The sequence below is a fragment of the Protopterus annectens genome, chromosome 4.part0 (assembly GCF_019279795.1).
Source record: "Protopterus annectens isolate FY-2018-M chromosome 4.part0, PAN1.0, whole genome shotgun sequence".
Lineage (NCBI taxonomy): Eukaryota > Metazoa > Chordata > Ceratodontiformes > Protopteridae > Protopterus > Protopterus annectens.
In genome coordinates, this window is record NC_056733.1 from 880,337,948 (window position 1) to 880,356,056 (window position 18,109).

The following is an 18,109-nucleotide window of genomic DNA, read 5'->3' on the forward strand; positions in this document are numbered from 1 at the left end:
GCTATCTTTGGACACTACCACAATAATGTGGGACATAACAGAAAAGAACCAGATTCTACACCCTTTGCAGAATCGATACAATAGCCTGGGTAGATGGAGAACCAGCAGATCAGCACAACCTTTCTCTTCATGTTGCCTACATCATGTTAGAGCAAAGCATTGTTGCAAATAAGCTGAGCAGGACCAGGACGGACCCTCACAAATGGAAACAGAGCACAGTGGTCTTCAAGGAATTGATTTGGCTATGGGAAACTCCTCAAATAGATGTCTGTTTCAGTTCACACTAGACTGTTAAAGAAATTATGCTCCAGGATTCCTTGCAAACAGGCCTGGAATACAAATGCCTTCTTTTTCCCATGTCAGGAATGTTCATGTATGCATTTCAACCTGTTCCACTGATTTTCAAGGTCATTCTAACGATTCTGGACTCCAAAGATAATTGTGTTGACTCCCTTCTGGTCCTGGCTACAGTGGTTGTCCCTTCTTTTGAAAATGGCCAGGGACAGGTACGACAGGCTTCCTCACAGAATGAACCCTCAACCTGCAACTTCTTCAGTTGGCTGCCTGTATGATAGAGTTTAAGACCTTTAAATTACCTTTTTTTTTTGATGGCATGCAGCAGATGTTAAAGGAGGCTAAGAAACCTGCTTCTGGAAGTTCATAATATTGATAAGTGGAAGGAATATACTTCATGGCAAACTAAGAACAAGGGTTCTTTAGTTCTGTGATATTTGTGAGTTATTATCCTCTGGCCAATCTTACTGTTTTATCAAGATTTTGCTCTCAACCATTTCTAATGTATGTACTTAGACACCCCCCCCCCCCTCGTCTTCTAACCAGCCTCAAACAAACTTATCCATACACCTAGAAGACAGGTGGCACCTTATTGGGATCTCAGTTTTGTTCTAGAGAAACTTGCACCTTTTCTATGTGAACCAGCTTACCGGGCTAAATTCAAGTTTTTAACTTGGAAAACATTGTAACTCTCTTATGTTGAGCTAGGCTTATCCTATTTTCATAAGGACAGGTTGTCTTTGAGAACAAGTCCTTCATTTATGCACAAAGTGGATTTAGAGTTTAATTTGAGTCGGGCTTTTTCCAGATCCAGAATTAAGGGAACAAGATTTTACATACTCTGTCCATAGGCATCTCCAGTACTATCTTGACAGGACTAAAACCTTCAGGAGTTTGAATCAACTGTTTTATTTCCTGTGGAGGTACGAAAATGAGACAGTCAGAGCAGACAGTTTACAAATGGTTGTCCTATCCTATCATTTTCTGTTGTTGCCATGACAAATCGCTTCCAGACAAGTTGAGTATACACTACCAGAGATTTGGCTTTTTCTGTGGCCTTTTGGAAAGTGGTGGGCTCAAAGTATTATAGAGACGGTAAACCACTCGAAAACAAAAACAACAAACATAGTTCACCAACTCGACACCACAAAGGCTCAGAATATTCCGTAATACTTTATTTACTACATTAGTCTTGTGAAGCGCTTTTTGTCCGGTAGCTTCACCGGACTTCTTCAGACAGGTTTTTTGAAGATTCCCATGCTGGTATTTAATCAATTAACCCTATTCACAGCACCCAACCAATTCCTATAAACACCCTCCTTTACTAAATAATTATATAATTACTAACATCAAATATATTTTACATTTTTAAAAAAGATTTCTTAAATATATGTATCAATAGAAAAACATAAATATATTTATCTTACATTCTTACTAAACCTTGCATATATACCATTTCTAACTATGATTTAAAATAACTAAATAAAACTTTTTTACTTCTGTATGTGCTTATGCTTGATTTCACATTCAGTTCAATAATAAATATATAATCATATATAATAAAAAGTTCCTAATATATATAAAAATAATAAACATTTTTTTAACAATTTTTAAAACATACAACACACCTTTGCGTATTAAATTTATCTATTCAGGCTCCTCAATTTCAATATGCTAGAGATGGACACTACCTCATTTAGACCTGGCCCACCTACTAGCATCTAAACGCAATTGCCACATCACCTCATATTTTTCTACTAGTAGGCTAGTGAACCAACCCCTGTCATCCCCTACTATTTGATCGATTACTCTAAATTTAAATGCATGTCCATGGTTGAGGGATACATGTCTAGCCAAAGCATTTTCACTTATTTCTTTGGTGATACTTAGAATATGTTCATATGTTCTCTCCCTCATTTTTCTGTCCGTCTTGCCCACATAAAATGCTGGACAAGACTGACATTGCACTATATAAACAACTGACTTACTATTACAGTTGTATCTACCTTCATTTTTATAAATCTTATTCTTACTATAGAGGAGAATGAGCCAGTAGCCATATGTCTACACATACTACAAGACTCACATTTGAAAATTCCCGGTGTCCTTATAAATCTCCTTTAACCTTGCTCAACCAGACTTCTTAGATTCCTGCCTCTTTTGGAAATAACCAATCTCGCAGCGACTGCCTGCTGCTTCCCATTGGGCACATTCCTCCTTAACCCTAGAAGAGGTAAACCATCAGTTGACAACTCATTCCATCTCAGCTTTCTGTTACCTGCACCTCTTAACTACACTGACAATATGTACAGATGCCTAATTCTGGGCATCTAGTGCACAATGCATACAGTAATAGGTGAATAATGAAAGTTAGTTGGGGTCTGATTTTTCACAGCAGGGCTAAATTCCCAAAATTTCATTTTTGCTGTTTACAGTGTATGAGAAGAAGCACTGGATTGATTTCTGATCATCAGAGGTGCATGTTCCTGTGCTGAAGGGTAGTGGTGTATTTTTACTGTTTAAAGAAATTTGTAATGTTATTAATTTTCTTTTCTTTTTCGATCTTGTTTTTTCATGAACAGGGCTACTTTCGTCCAGGACAACTTACTGATGTACACAAAATTGTTCTCAAGTTTCCTAAATCGAGCAGTCAGAACTGACCTTGTTGCTCCTAAAAATGCTTTGATGGTTTTCAGGGTGGCTAAGATCTTCTCACAACCAAATTTGGCTGAAATGATACAAAAAGGTAAATATGTGCTAACCACTTAAAAAAAAATACTGGAGAGAAATTATGTGCTCTTCTGTATGCCTGTCTGAACAACTTTCATATGGAGTAACATTTCTTCTGTTTTTAAGACCATTTTAGAAAGATGCACATGCATAGTAATATGTATCTTTATGAAAGAGAACCATTGTTTCCTTAATTCCAAATCTGTTATGTACCATATATGTAGTATTTATGTATATCTGTTCTGAAAGTGTCATGGGACAGTTTATTTCACTTTAAAGATACTTGGAGAAAACGTAAATGTTCATCATTGTCAGTGTTGCAGTACTAATTCTTGGATCTTCCTCCCGTGTAGTAGCCCACAGCATATCCAAATACCAGAGTCTCTTCCCCATCCCCCAGCCAGTGGAATTTCTGTGCTGACCAACATCCAGAAGCCCGGTGTACAGAGGGCATCAGCCATCGCCATAGTTAATTTTTGCCAGGTAATCCACTACTCCATAATGCGTTTAATAGTGTCATCAGTCAATCGGTTGGCGTGAATAAACAGAGTTTCCAAACACCTATGTTAAGTACCCTGTTGGAGACTTTTTTTTCTCTTTTCCTTGTGAATGATTCTTGTTCATGTTTAAGAAAGTTAATTGCCTTTCTTGTGGGAAGCAGATTCCCCACAATGATTTCCACTCATATTGTGCTGACAGCCTAAGCAAAAAAGGCAGTGTTTCTGACTGTCAGTATTGTGCCAGACTTCAAATATTATTACATGTAGAGCTGAATCCCTTCAGTTACATATGGAATCTAGAAAGACAGAACATTTACAACCTTTAATGACTGCTTGTTCCTATACTGTCATCCTCAAAAAAATAACATAAAGACATGCAGCCAAAGGAGAAGGACATCAGGGATGTGGAGGACATTTTTTTTGTTTAAGCCATTGACAAAACGAGAGATCACCGATACATGTGAGGCACCTTTGCATCACCCTGGTCTGATTCCTACTAGGTTGGAGCCCTCTGACATGACCCTTTTGGAGGCTGCCACTACTCACTCGTACTTCTCACATTCTGACACCAGACCAGTGTCTGTTGCATCCATAGCCACTCAGCAAGCCATGACTTCCAATGCCTGAGTTTTGCTGTCTGAGGGTAAGTGTGGTAATCCCTTGGTTACTGTAAGGAAGGCTGTCCCTTGGAACTGGATAGAGGTTAAAACCACTCACCTGCAACTGGAGACCTTAATTTCCCTTCAGACCTTGGCATCCCAAACCCAGGAGACCTTCTGGTTTGCCGTAGCCTTCATTGTCTCAGCCAATTGCCTCTTCATCCCAGGTCAGCCCATGACTTCATGGATTTCAGGATGACCAGGTAACCAACCCTGCAAAAGGATCCTGTGCCTGGACTATACTTCTGAGAAGAGGAAAAGGAATACTTTCCCCCCCAGGAAGAGTCTGATTCCTCAGAATCGGAGGATGAGGAGGAACTAACGTATGTGAAATACCTTCCTCCCCTGACTTATGATGATTTGTTTCAGATAACAGTATTTCCTCTGCTTTGTCTCCTAATGATTTATCTTTTGGAGAGGCACTTCATAGGATGAAGGAATCCTTCATTTAAGATTCTGGTGAATTCACTAAGGCTCAAACTCATTATAAAGAACTTTTGAACTTTCCCACCCTTAGACCTTCGGCTGCACCTCCAGTAGATATAGTCTTGGTTGATGTGTTCAAGGACATATATCACTGCACCCTGACTCCCTTCCTCCTACTCCTTGGCGGTCTGACTGCTTTTATAGGCTGCTGAAGTCTCATAAACACCTTTATAAAAACCCAGTGGTGGATCAGTCAGTGGTGTCCATAAAATCCGCTAAGGGAGATCTTGGGCATGCATCCAAGAACCCCTTACCAAATGATAGTGAAAGTAGGATGCTGGACAGATTTGCTAAGAAAACGTATAATTCAGCTAACCTGGCCATGAGGGCTGTCAACTGCCAGTTCCACATGCACAATTACCTTGCGTCACTACAGGAATAAATCAAAACCAAGGCAGATGGGATCCAGAGCAAGAGCTTTCAGAGGGATATCCTGGACTTATGCAGTGTCACTCTCCAGGTTTCCAGACACTCCTTTCAATGTGGCTGTGATACTTTAGAGGCATCACGCGGGGTGGCTACTTTCAGGGTCAAACACTCAAATTCATGCCTGGCTGAAAACTAAACCTCTCTCAGACTAGGTAGAAGTTGACACGTCATGCCCCCTGGACAAGGAGTTTGTTTTAGTACCCACAGATGAACATGTTTTTGATAAACTGCATAAGAAAGGGAAACAGATGAAATCTGTCAAAGAATTCTATGTCTCCCACTCCTGGGTATAGTAGGAACAACCCTTCCAAGTCTTGCCCCTTTCCACTTAAACATGAGAAAACTAGACAGATTAAGGAGAAAAGGCTCAGATTATGGAGAAACTGGCAAAAGGAGCAGCATTTCCGATCTGGAGGAGTTAAAGATCCTGTCCCACATTTGGTGCAGCTGTGACTATTACCAGCACCCCTTCCTTCAAATCCCACCTCAGTCCAACCCTGCCTCCCCCACACACAGCTATCAGGAAGGCTATTGTCCTATCATCATTGGGAAGACTTACTTTAGGACAAATGAGTTTTGAAAATCAGACAGGAAGGCTTATGTCTTCCAATTTTGGAAGAAGCCTCTCTTTCTAGGGTTGCCCCTCCCAAAAAAGAAAAACTACTGCCTCCCATTCTAAAATAATTAGTATTGCAAGGATCAATTCAGAGAGTGCCCACAGAATGAGGCACAAGGTTTTACTCCCTTCTTTTCTTTGTCCCCAGGAAAGAAGGCACCTGGAGGGCCTTCTCTAGGGTCTATATCACATTGTCAAGTTTTTGAAAGACGTAATATCAAATCTAGAAGTCCAAAATGCAAGAAGTACAAACACACAGAGCAGCAATTTTTTTTTTCCCCCCCAGAGGAAAAAAAAAACTATTTTTCCGGTACAAAAACAAAAAAACACAAACTTTAAACTTACACTAATGTTGGGGGCTTCGCCACCTCCTACCCCCTACTTAAATATACCAACTCTGAGATCACAGCACAGTGGAGGAAATAGAAAAGCAATGAAAACGGCCCACCGATTTTTTCCCCTGGGGGACAAAAATCAGTGTTCCGCGACTTCGCTATTTTCACATTTTGAACTTCCCGGTTCGATATTACAACATTCAACATCGTGATATAGATCCCCTATTCTAGACCTCTCAAGACTAAAAAAAATTCTACTAGTTCCAAAATTCAGGATGTTAACCCTATAAAAGTTGCTGACCCTTATTTTCCAAGTGGTAGTGTTGTTGACTTTGGACTTGAAGAATGCTTACCTTTATGCTGCTATGGCCCAGAAACACATGAATACCTATGTTTTCCAGCAGTAGGATTGCATTACCAATTTTGTGCCTTACCATTTGGCTTATCTTCTGCTCCACAGGTTTTCACCAAATGTCTGGCACCATTCATTGCCTTCTGCAGCACACAAGCGGGACCATAGTTACCCTTGCCTGGACCCAACTGTCTGATTCAGGCGAAGTCCCACCAGGCGCTCTAGACAGAAATGCATATCACAAGGGATTGCTTCCAGAAAATGAGGCTGGCCTATAACCACCAGAAGTTACAAGTCCATCCCAGCACCAGAATTACCTTTCAGGGAGCAAGTCATAAACTCTGTCCAACAGAAGGTTTTTCTCCCAGAGGAAAAAGTCACCTTTCTTTCAGAATACTTAAAAGACCTGCCCTCCAGACAAGCCATTTCAGCAAGAGAATTTCTCTGTGCCATGGGATACATGGCTACCTGCTTATAATCCTCTTGGCAAAGCTGCATATGACGAAGTTTTGGAACACGGAGGACCAAGTTGAAGCTTTTAGAATACTACTAGAATCCAACCCTTTCCAAAAAGCCATAGCTGAAACCACTGCCCAAGTAGAGTGGTCCTTGACCCTGCCTGAAACAGTTTTGTTGTGATGGGAATAACAAAAGGTAATACCCTGATACAACCATTTGGAAATAGTCTGCGTTGGCACAGGTTGTCCCTTCTTACCTTCACCAGAAATGAGGAACTGATCAGTTCTGAAAGATTTTGCTTTGTCAGGATAGTACCTGAGTTGTCTGTGGACATTCAAGGTTTAAGTATCCTTTCTCCATCATTTTTAGGTTCTGCAAATTAAACGGGGAGATGAATAGGCTGACTTTAAAGTAAACTTGCATACAGTTTCAGGTATAAAAGGATTAGTTCTTAATGAAAAGCTATCCTTGTGGAAAAAGAGATGAGGCTGATCAACCATAAGAGCTTGCAACCCCCCCCCCCTGCTTAGAGGTCAGAACAGTAAGTAAGACTGTTTTCCATGTTTAAAACCTCAAGTCAACTTAATAAGCTGGCTCAAATAGAGAAAGTGTTTTTCTAACATAAAGTTAAGATCCCAAGAAAGGAGCTATTGGCTTTCCAGGAGGCTTCTTTTGCAGAGCCCCTTTCAAAAAAACATTTTCCCTTGAGATAGCATTGAAAGGGGTGGCTATATGGGCAGACATGCTAAAATGGATGACAGACGAACCTTAACTGAGGGGTAAGCCAGGCCATAGGATAGTAAGTCACAAAAATACTGTAAAAGCACAGAATCACTAAGCCTGAATGGATGCTCATTGTTTTGTTGGAACCTGCTAGAAAACCTTTTCCAATTACTAATATAAGATCTTCTAGTAGCAGGCTTTCTTGCCTCCATTAATACCTGCCGTATGCTCTCAGGAAAAAAGCTGCCTACAAGTTATTAAAACCCTGATGTTCTTTGTGTTTCACTGTTGCAGTCATCATCTGTGGGTTATCCCTGCTGCGGTAGCCCGCAGCCAGCCTGAATACCAGAGTCAATGTTTTTCTGCGTCAGCTGGTGTCGCCTGTAGACAGACGTCAGCTCGTCTGTGCTGTAAAGCAAGGCAGCTGATGACATTACATCGGTCTTTCTTGCCGTGGAGCCCGTAGCAGAAGCAGTTGGCAAGTATGGTGGTCAGTCGCTACCAGTACTCAGATCACAGGTAAAAATGTCTAAAGTTAATCACCCCATTGGGGATCTTTTTTTTCTTGCACTAACCGGTGTCTGAAAAGTTAACAGTTGTGTCGGCTGTGGAAAGCCGATCTCCACAGAGACTTCCATTCATACTACGTGACTTCTTTAGGCCCAGACCACGACGTCGCCAGTTACTGGTTCTGTGCCCTCTTTAATGCGAGAGCCATTCATCATAGAGCTCTTTTTGTTGACAGGTATTTTCGTCCTCCCTCTTCACAAATGACTTCCGTCAGCCAACAATCCGTAGATCCTCCGAAAAAAACATAGGGATAAAGATAGAGATAGACCACACAAGGCTAAGCATTCCAACGACTCTTCCTCTAAGCAGCTTTTGCAGCCCCTGATGCCCGATGCGATAGCTATACAGGCCTCTACCGAGACCCTTTTGAAGTCCGGTATGCCACAGAACTCTTGTTCGTCTTCAGAGCCTTTGGTTGTCTCTGTCTCGGTTGGGTATGGAGCCGCGACACAGGCACCATCTTCTGAGGAGGTCTTTTGCACTACTGATTCTAGTCAGAAACCGACATCTTCACACCCGACTACCATTTCTCTCAGACCGATGAATACCCTTAGGCCTAGAAGCTAGGCCACCCCTAGAAAATCTACCTCTAGCCACCATCTTACTCCCACTCCTCCAGCCCAGGCCCAAATACTTAAGATGGCGGAAGATCTTATTTCCTTTATCAGGGGCAGTCGAGCCACAACTTCTAAAAGGAAAAGACGCCTTTATAGGTTCATAGGTTGGTAGTAGGGTATTGGCCCTAGGGCCTATACAGGCCAAGCCATAACAATTCCCTGGCTATTTCTTCCCAGGACCCCTGTGAAGCAGGGCGACTGATGTGATCCCCGGGGTGAATTTCTTTTCTCCCATCCAGTCGTCAAGGTTCCTTTTGATGAGAGCCAAAGAGGCACTCTGCTTGACATGTATGGGTAGTCTATACCAGAGTCTGGGGAGTCTCTAGGTCAGGATCCTATCCCCTCCAGCATGTTTTGTTTATTGTGATGACAAGGTTTAGATCCCTGGAGTGTGTGGCTCTGAGGGATTGGGATTTCTTTAAGTGTAACATGTCCAGCAGCTCTGGGTTTGACTTGGCCTTGTATGTTAAGCAGAGATCGCCTCTGAGTAGACGATATGCGACAGAGTAGAGCTGGAGTTTTTTAAGGTGGTCAGCATAGGGTATCTGCTTTAGGCCTGTGATTTTTAGTGAGGTATTTCTGTGGCCTTTCCAGTTGTTGCAGATGTCTTGAGTGGTACATACCAAATGGGGCGTTGTATTCTATAATGGGTCTAATGAGGGATGAGTACAGTGGGACAATGACCTCCTTTTTTCTGGATGAAAAGCCCTTAGTGATGAGGTGTGCCACATAGAAGGATTTCCTGACTGTTGTGGCAATGTGGTTATCAAAGGTGAGACCACTGTCCACCTGTGTCCCTAAGTCTCTTATCACACCTTTGGTGTTTAGTGTACTGCCATCTATGAAGTAATTCACGGGTACATGTTTTTTCCCAAAGGGGATAACTATATATTTCTTGGCATTGAGCATGAGCCCATGGCTCTGGCACCAAGCATCTGTTTCTGTAAGCCCTTTTGTAGAGTATCCACACCTGAACTATTGACAGAGCAAGATTATGAGGAATCTCTTTATTCAGACTTTGAAGAGGAACAACAACCTCTGACTGCTTTTGAAGATTCAGATGCAGAGGAATCCATCCCTTCTGCCTCTCCACCAGAAGACCTTTCCTTTGGGGAAACCCTACACACCCTCAGGGAACAGTTCTAATGGGAATCTCAGGACTTCCCTCAGTCTAGGAAAAGGCTAAGAGAATTTCCAGACCTGCCCCAGCACAGACCCCTGGCCATCCCCCCCTATTTTAGAAGTGGTGGATGATGTTTTCCATGAATCCAGCTTAGCCCCTGATGCCCTCCCACCTGCTCCCAGTAAACCAGACAGGTACTACAGAGTACCAGACTCTCACAAATACCTTTACAGAAATCCTGCTGCAGACCCGGAGGTCATTACACAGGGACCTAAAGGAAGCAGGGCTAGTTCTGAAAAGAATCTTGCTCCTTCTTTTAAAGAGGGCCAGAGCTCTGCACAGATGGGGTGAAAAGGTTTACACCTTTGCAACCTTAGCTATCAGAGCTCTCAACTATCAGTTCCATATGTTAAAATGTCAATAACACACTTTGGAACTATTAAAGCAAAAGATTTCTAACTTTCCTGACTGTGCCAATTCTAAGGAGCTATCAGATGTATTGCCCTGTACTTAACAAGTGTCAAAGCACTCTTTACATTGTGGATATGACTCATTAGAAGCCTCTAGCAGGGCAGCAGTGTCTGGGTCTGTCATTCGGAGACATGCATGGTTGAAGGAACAACCTCTACCTGATCATGTCAAGTCTAAATTAATTGATGCACCCTTGGATAAAGACTGCTTGTTTGGAGAGAAAGCAGAAGAGGTGCTTAAAAAGATGGAAGACAAAGTAAAATCTATGCAGACAGTAAAAGATTTATTTCAGGTTCAGCCTCCAAGATTCAGCAGGAATTTTCCCTCTAGCCACTGGTCCTTTCCTGCTCCTAGCAGACAGGAGCAAGCTAAGCCCCACAGGGACAGGCCATCCAGGTCCCTGTCCCAGGGACAACTGAGAACCAAACAGTGGACCACTTCTGTCTCTAAGGCAGGGAGTTCTAAGCCATCCCTCTATGGCAAAAACTCTCAATGACTCCCACTCCCTTCTCTGCCCTCCTCTCACCCACCAAAAGCTCGGAGAAAGGCTGTCTCTCTGCAAAGAAAATTGTCTGTCTGTAACCAAGGACCACTGGGTCTTAAAGATTTTTCAGGGATACAAATTCACTTTCAGTGAACTCCCAATTCCCAGTGGGTACCCAGTCTTACCTCCAACTCAGTGGGCAGAGGCATTAAAACAAGTCCAAACCCTCATATCCCAGGGGGCAGTAGAACCTGTTCCCGCAGATCAAATAGGCAAAGGCTTTTATTCCAGGCTGTTCCTTGTTCCCAGAAAGGAGAGCACTTGGCATCCCATCCTGGATCTGTCCATTCTGAACACTCTGGTGGTCCCCAAATTTAAAATGCTAACCTTGCAACAGGTGCTGCCTATGCGGACAAAACATGCCTGGTTAGTAACCCTGGAACTAAAAGATGCCTACCTCCACATCCCATAAGGGAGTCCTGCAGGAAATTCCTGCATTTCAGAGCAGGCTCACAGCACTTTAAGTTCTCTGCTCTTCCCTTTGGCTTATCTACTGCTCCCAGGGTTTTTACCAAATGTTTGACCCTGGCCATAGCATTTTGCAGACAGAGAAATATTCAGATTTACCCTTATATGGATGACTGCCTCATTCAGGCAGAGTGCAAAGAAAAGCTGCTCCAGGACCTCCTCTTTGTCAAAACCCTCCTAACTTCCTTGGGGTTCACCATCAACGAGAAGAAATCAAAGCAAACACCCTCCAGGAGGATCATTTTCCTGGGAGCACTGCCGGGACACAACATCCCAGATGGCCTTCCTATCTCCAGAAAACCAGAGCTTCCTGCCTCTCTACTGTACCCAGCTGGCATCCAAAAGTCACCTCACAGTGAGGAAGTTCCTGCAAGCCTTGGGATACATGGCATCTTGCATCCTTTTAATTCCTGTGGTCAGGCTTTACAAGAGGAAACTTCAGTGGTATCAAAAGAACCTTTGGTGTCAACACTCACAGCCTCTAGAGACCTCTCTCCCTCTGATCCCCTGTATAAGGGCCGAGTTTCTCTGGTGGGCAGGGGCCTGTGCCAAGAACCAGGGTCTCCCCCTTCAGCTACCGGGAAGACCATTACCACTGACTCCTCAGACATTGCTTGGGGTGCCCACCTAGCAGGCAGATGCACCCAAGGTCTTTGGGATGCCCAGCACCTTCCCTTACATATCAACCAGAAGGAAATGATGGCAGTGCAAAAGGCTGTGACATCCTTCCAACCCCATCTCAGGCCAGGGGTTCTCCTTATCAAAACAGACAGTACCACAGCAATGTGTTACATCAACAAACTGGGAGGGACACAATCTTACCCTCTACTCCATGGGATTATGCCTAATAGCCCAATACCTACCAGGAATCAGCAACACCCTGGCAGACCACTTAAGCAGACACCTACTGGACCCCCATGAATGACAGCTCCACAAAAAGATCTTTTTGCAAGTCACTCAAGTGTGGCGAAATCCAGAGGTTGATCTTTGCTTCGCACCTCAACAACCAGCTAAAGAAATTCTGTACCAGGGAGTATCACCACCTAGCATGGAAGGTGGATGCCTTGACTTTCCCATGGAACTCCCTCTTCGTGTATGCATTCCCCCCCTCTGCCTCTTATTCCCAAGGTACTCATCAAGATAAGGGGGGGAGGGACCCAAGGCCTTCCTCATTGCTCCAGACTGGCCCAGACAACATTGGTAACCCTTGCTGCGCAGCCTGACATCACAGCCTCCCAAGCAGCTTCCCCCAGATCCCAGACCTCTTGATTCAAGGGGGGGGGTGCTGCACCCAGACTTGCAGACTCTCAAACTATCAGCATGGCTGATACTCCCAAAGTAAGCAAGGGGCTTCTGCTAAGCAAGCAGGTCCTAGACATTATCACAGAGGCCCGAAGGCCCAGCACCAGAAAATCTTACGCAGGGAAATGGAAAATATTCTGCTCCTGGAGCCAGTTCCTCACAACTTTCTGTCCCTCTTATCCTGGACTATCTAGTGGAATTACTCACTAGTGGCCTCTCCTCCTCTTCTGTTAAATCCACGCCTCGGCCATTTCAGCTCATTTTAATACAGACCAGCCCCTGTTTTCTCATCCTTTGATTAAACAGTTCCTCAGAGGAGCTTCTAATATCATACCTCCCAGAAGGCCACCCACACCAGCCTGGGACCTAAGTTATGTTTTAGAAAAACTAACCTTGCCAACCTTCAAACCTGCTGCTTCAGCAGAACTGAAATACCTCTCCTAGAAGACTGCTTTTTTGCTAGCTATCACCTCAGCCAGAAGGGCTACTGAACTTCAGGCACTGATGGCCATTGAGCCCTTCATCATTTTCCATGCAGACAGGATTTCCCTTAGGACTAACCCCTCCTTTATGCCCAAGGTGGTGTCTGATGTGACTCTCAGCCAGGCCATTCATCTGTCCACCTTCTTCCCTAACTCCCAAAATAAGGGGAAAGAATTCTGCACTCACTAGACATGCACAGACGGCTCAGATACTACCTGGACCGTACTAAACCCTTCAGAAAAACGGACACACTCCTTGTCAGTTTTGCCCAAGGGGCAAGCAGAATATTTCCTAATGGATATCACACTGTATCCATTCCTGCTACAGATTTCATGGGCAACCTCCCCCAACGTCTGTTCATACCCATTCCACTAGGGCAGCCTCTACTTCCACAGCATTCCTCAGAGGAGTTCCTCCCAGGGACATCATGGAAGCTGCCACCTGGACCTCGGTCCATACCTTTACAAAGCATTACCACCTTCATCTTTTCTGTAAGGCTAAGGCAGGGTTTGCCTTTGCAGTTTTGCAGGACTTGCTTACCCATGCCTAGGTCTTTAACTAATCCTTCCATCCCTCTCCTCAGCTTTGGGAATTCTCCCACAGCTGATGACTGCAACAGTGAAACACGAAGAACATAGTGCAGTTGTGTACACTTAACATAAATGTGGATGTTTGAGTGTCTTCACTGTTACAGTCCTGGTTTCCCTCCCTCCTCCCCCCTTATATCCTCTTTCCTTAGGGAAACATAAGCTTCTTGGGGTGGTGGTTAATCTCCAAGACCACTTTGCCATAGTTCCTGGGGCTTCTAACTGGTTGGGCAAGAAAAACTGATGTAATGGCGTCAGCTGCCTTGCTTTATAGCACTGACAACCTGACATCAGTCTACAGGCGACAGCAGCTGACGCAGAAAAACATTGACTCTGGTACTCAAGCCGGCCGAGGGCTACCACAGCAGGGATAACCCACAGGTGATGACTGCAACAGTGAATACACTCGAACATCTACATTTATGGTAAGTGTACACAACTGTACTTTATCCAGGCAGTCAGTTGCAGTTGTTAAGGATCAGGATATATCACACATCCCTGATCTTGTGAGTTAATCCAGTCTGTGAGGAAGCTTGTGTTAATTGCTCTTGGCCATTTTCGTGAGAAGGGAGAACCACTGTTGCCTGGGCCAGAAGGGAGTCTCAGCTATTATCTTTGAAGAGTCATTCTGAAACTACAGAAATACCGTGAAAAGGGTGGAAAGAATACAGGAAAATTCTTAACCAAGGAAAAGAAAGGGTATTTTTTTTCCAGGCATTTTTTTATGGAGTTCTGGAACATAATTTTGTCTGTTGATTAAAGAGGATGCAAAAAGATCTACTTAATGATAACCACAGATGGATCAAATCTTGGAAGATTCCCAGATTAATTTTATTTTCATGAGTGTCTGTCCTGGTCAACTTGCCGGACACGTGATTTTGCTTTGATGGGAAGTCAGATGCCATTAGAGTGAGATAACATTGGAAGGCTGTATCCCACACCAACATGACTGGTCTGCACAGGGATTAAGATCTGGTTGCTGTTTATGTACCACATCACTGTGGTGGTGTCTGTAAATACTTGGAGGTCCTGGGAGCCACAGATGATTCAGAAAGTTGAGAGCATTTGAGAGCTAACATTTTATGTTGATCTTTGTCTTTTTTGCCCCAAAGAGCCTACACTTTTCTGCAAATTGATAATGCTCCCCAAGCAAAGTCTGGGGTGTTGGTTGTGACTGAGCTGGAGCATGAGGGGAGAATGGCAGACCTGGATTATGAGAAATTTAGCGGCTGGACCACACACTCCCCCTTTTTACAAATCCTAAAACTGGAATTTGAAAAGTCTAAGGGTGTTGATGCTGGGATCAAAATGATTTCAGGTACTATTGTAGCTTTTTCACGTGGAGTCTTGCAAGAGGTTTCATGAGAGTCATGAGAGAGAGAATCCTGAGAAATGTCTTTGTCGAGATGGAAATCTGACTAGAAAACCGCAGGAAAAAGGATCTAAATATAGATCTATTTGTTTCTGTGGAAGAAATTCTGTTTGTATTGAGGTGTTCAGCAGGTACCCCAGGAAAAATAATCCTGTTTTGTGTCAGAAAAGGTGTCAGAAAGGACTTCTGAATGTTCTGTTGGAATCCCAGCCTGTGCAGGAGATCCTTACCCAAGAAAGGGATTCCTGAAAATTTTTCAGCAAAGATAAACAAGTTGTCTAAATAAGGACAAATAGTGATATCATGCATTCTGCAGTGGGCTGTGACATAAACGAGACAGTTTGTGTACACTGTTGAAGCATAAAGGTTAAGGTGTAGAACTGATAACGTAATCCAGACCCACACAATCTTAAGAAATGCCTCAAATATGGCTGAATAGGAATGTGATGATATACATCTTTTAAATCTAGAGTCACTAATTCAAATGAGGGAGGAGGAGTTCTAGGTTGTGAAGTGACAGCATTTAAACTTGAGCACTATCCCAAACTGGGTTCAGGAAGGAAAGGTCCAGAACTCATCTACAAGAATTTTCTTTCTTTGCCACCAGAAACTTCCTTGAATGTAATCATTTTAACAGAGGAAGAGGAACAGTTTATATTGCCCTATATCCCCCCCCCCCCCGAGACAGCATGTGCTATAGGACAGCAGGGAAGAGAAGAATTTTGTCTAGCAGATGAGGAAGAATCCTCGGGAAAGTAGGGAAAGGCTCCCACTGCCATTTGTAGCCGAAATGGATCACACTCAGAACCAATCTTTTTGAAGCAATCTTTTGCAAAAGAGGGAAATGGAGGTTCAGACTTTCTGGGAGGATTAAGGGACTGGCATGGTGGGAGAGGGAAACAAGGTCATTCTGACTGTACTTTGTTCTGAGAGGTTTTTGGAATCTGATCTGATGTCAAGTTTCCATTCTGTCATCAACTTATGGTTTGGATCTGATCTCTCAAGTCCGACTTGACCGTTTCTAAAGCTCGTGACAACCAAAACCTCTCGAGCTTCTCCCTTAACCACAGTGCACCAACCCCAAGTACCTCAGATCTCATTTGCCACTTGGAGTGAAAGACATGATGTTAAGTTGTCAATCTCGCCTTCATTCTTGCTGGATGGGTTGACTCGGCACTTGCTAAGCTCGAGAGTCACTTTTACCAGCTCGAGGCAGCCCCATATCCCATGATGCAAGGCGGTAAGTACCCAGATCTCGTTTGCCGCTTCGCTGATGAGGTACTCCTTTTACCAGCTCTTGGTAAGTAATTTGTTATGCAAATTTTAGTCACCCCATTCCTATTTTTTCTCTCACTTATTAGATTTTTTGTCACTTTTAGTTAGTTGTAGGGTCTTTAGCTCTAATTTTACTGTTTCCCTAGTTGTTTTATTTAGTCGGGCCTTCAATCCCCTCCCATCCCTTCCTGTCAGGGTGTGTGTGTGGGTTTATTTTTTCCCCATTTAAGTTAAATATTTTTGAATCTGGGACTGTGTGAGTTGTGTGGATATCACTATGTCCAAAGAACAGAGGGTCTCAGGCTTCAAGAAGTGTGTCTCGTGCTGTCAGAAGATGTATCTGACAGACGGTCACACTTCTTGTATCTACTGCCTGGGACCTCTCCACCTGCAGGACTCCTGTGCTATTTGTCACTCTTTCAGCCAGAGAGTCCTGCAGGAAAGGAGAAATAAATTAATTTTGAGAGGACTTCTTAAACCGGAGGGCTCCCCGACTAAGTCTTCGGGCAAGCCCTCTAAGACCTCCAAGGCCCAGGCTTCTGCTACTAAGCCTTCGGCCCTGGCTCCGACTCCTTTGGAGTCGAGATCGGCTCCGGCTGGAGCCGATCTTATTTTGACTAAATCTTCCGATACTTTAACTGCCACATTGGTGTCGGCTCCGACCACCATGTGGCTAAGGCTTCGGTGTCGGCGCCGACCGGCTCCGATACCATTATTTCCTTGCCTGTATCGGCTCCGGCCGGAGCCGATACAATTTTGACCAGGCTTGGAGCCGATAAGTTGTCAGCTCAGTCTGGAACCGAGGGTTCTTCGGCTCCGATGGTTCCATCGAGGAAGCGGTCCAGGTCTCCCTCTTTGGAGCCGATACTGTCGGCTCCGACCTCTCCTCTTCTTTCGGAGTGGAGCCATCTGAGCCAATCATCTAGGTCTTCCAGGCTCTCAGACCATGATTTAGAGAGAGTGGTAAGCAGATTGTTAAAATCACAGGCACTAGCCCAAATGCTTCATAGTCCATCTCAACAGACGACTACTGATCCACACCCTCTTCAAGTTCCTCCTTCGACTCTCCTCCAGAGCTCGGAGCCGGAGTCTATGGGAATAATCACTGCTACGGCTGCGGGACAGATACCACCCCTTTCTGCTCCTTCAGCTTCTACTCTTATCTCCTCCTCGAGACCTTCCTTGGAGGGATCCGGTGGTCGGGCTTCCCTGGTCTGCTCCGAGGGGGTGAGTGGCATCGGACCCTTGTCCGACCCCGCTCTTCCCCTCGGGGCTTCGGCCTTGGTGAGCTTGGCCCCGACATCTGCCTCGGAGCCTTCCCTTTCGGTGGGCCCGGGAGTCCCTGTTTCTTCGGAGCGGGGTCTCTCGGATCTCCTGGGAGGGAGCCTGAGGTGATGAGGAGTGTGCTGGCCCATGGGCTCAGTCAGCAGTCTATCCCCTTAGCTCCTCCCTCTACGGTGCCTGTAGATGTCTCTTCCCACTCTCTTGCTCCCGGACCGAGAGATCCACCGCCTCTGGTTTCCCCACTGGGAAGAACCCCCTCTTCAAAGGATACTCCTGATCCGTCAGGAGATCCTCCGCATAAGAGGACTTGTAAGAGGAAGCACTTGGACTCCCCTGAGTCTACTACTTCAGATACCGACTTAGATGAGTCGGAGGGGTCCCCAAGATCCCCCTCTGAGGATGTCTCTTTTTCAGACATCCTAGAACTCCT

General features: G+C 44.4%; 1 protein-coding gene across 1 annotated transcript in view; it reads left to right on the forward strand.

Moving 5' to 3' along the window:
- The window catches only part of SMPD4 (sphingomyelin phosphodiesterase 4), a 1,415,848-nt gene that overhangs the window by 1,092,682 nt on the left and 305,057 nt on the right, over window positions 1-18,109 (forward strand). Inside the window, exon 17 of the mRNA XM_044068837.1 lies at window positions 2,877-3,040. Within this exon, the coding sequence (XP_043924772.1) occupies window positions 2,877-3,040 (164 nt within the window). The remainder of the gene's footprint in view (window positions 1-2,876; window positions 3,041-18,109) is intronic.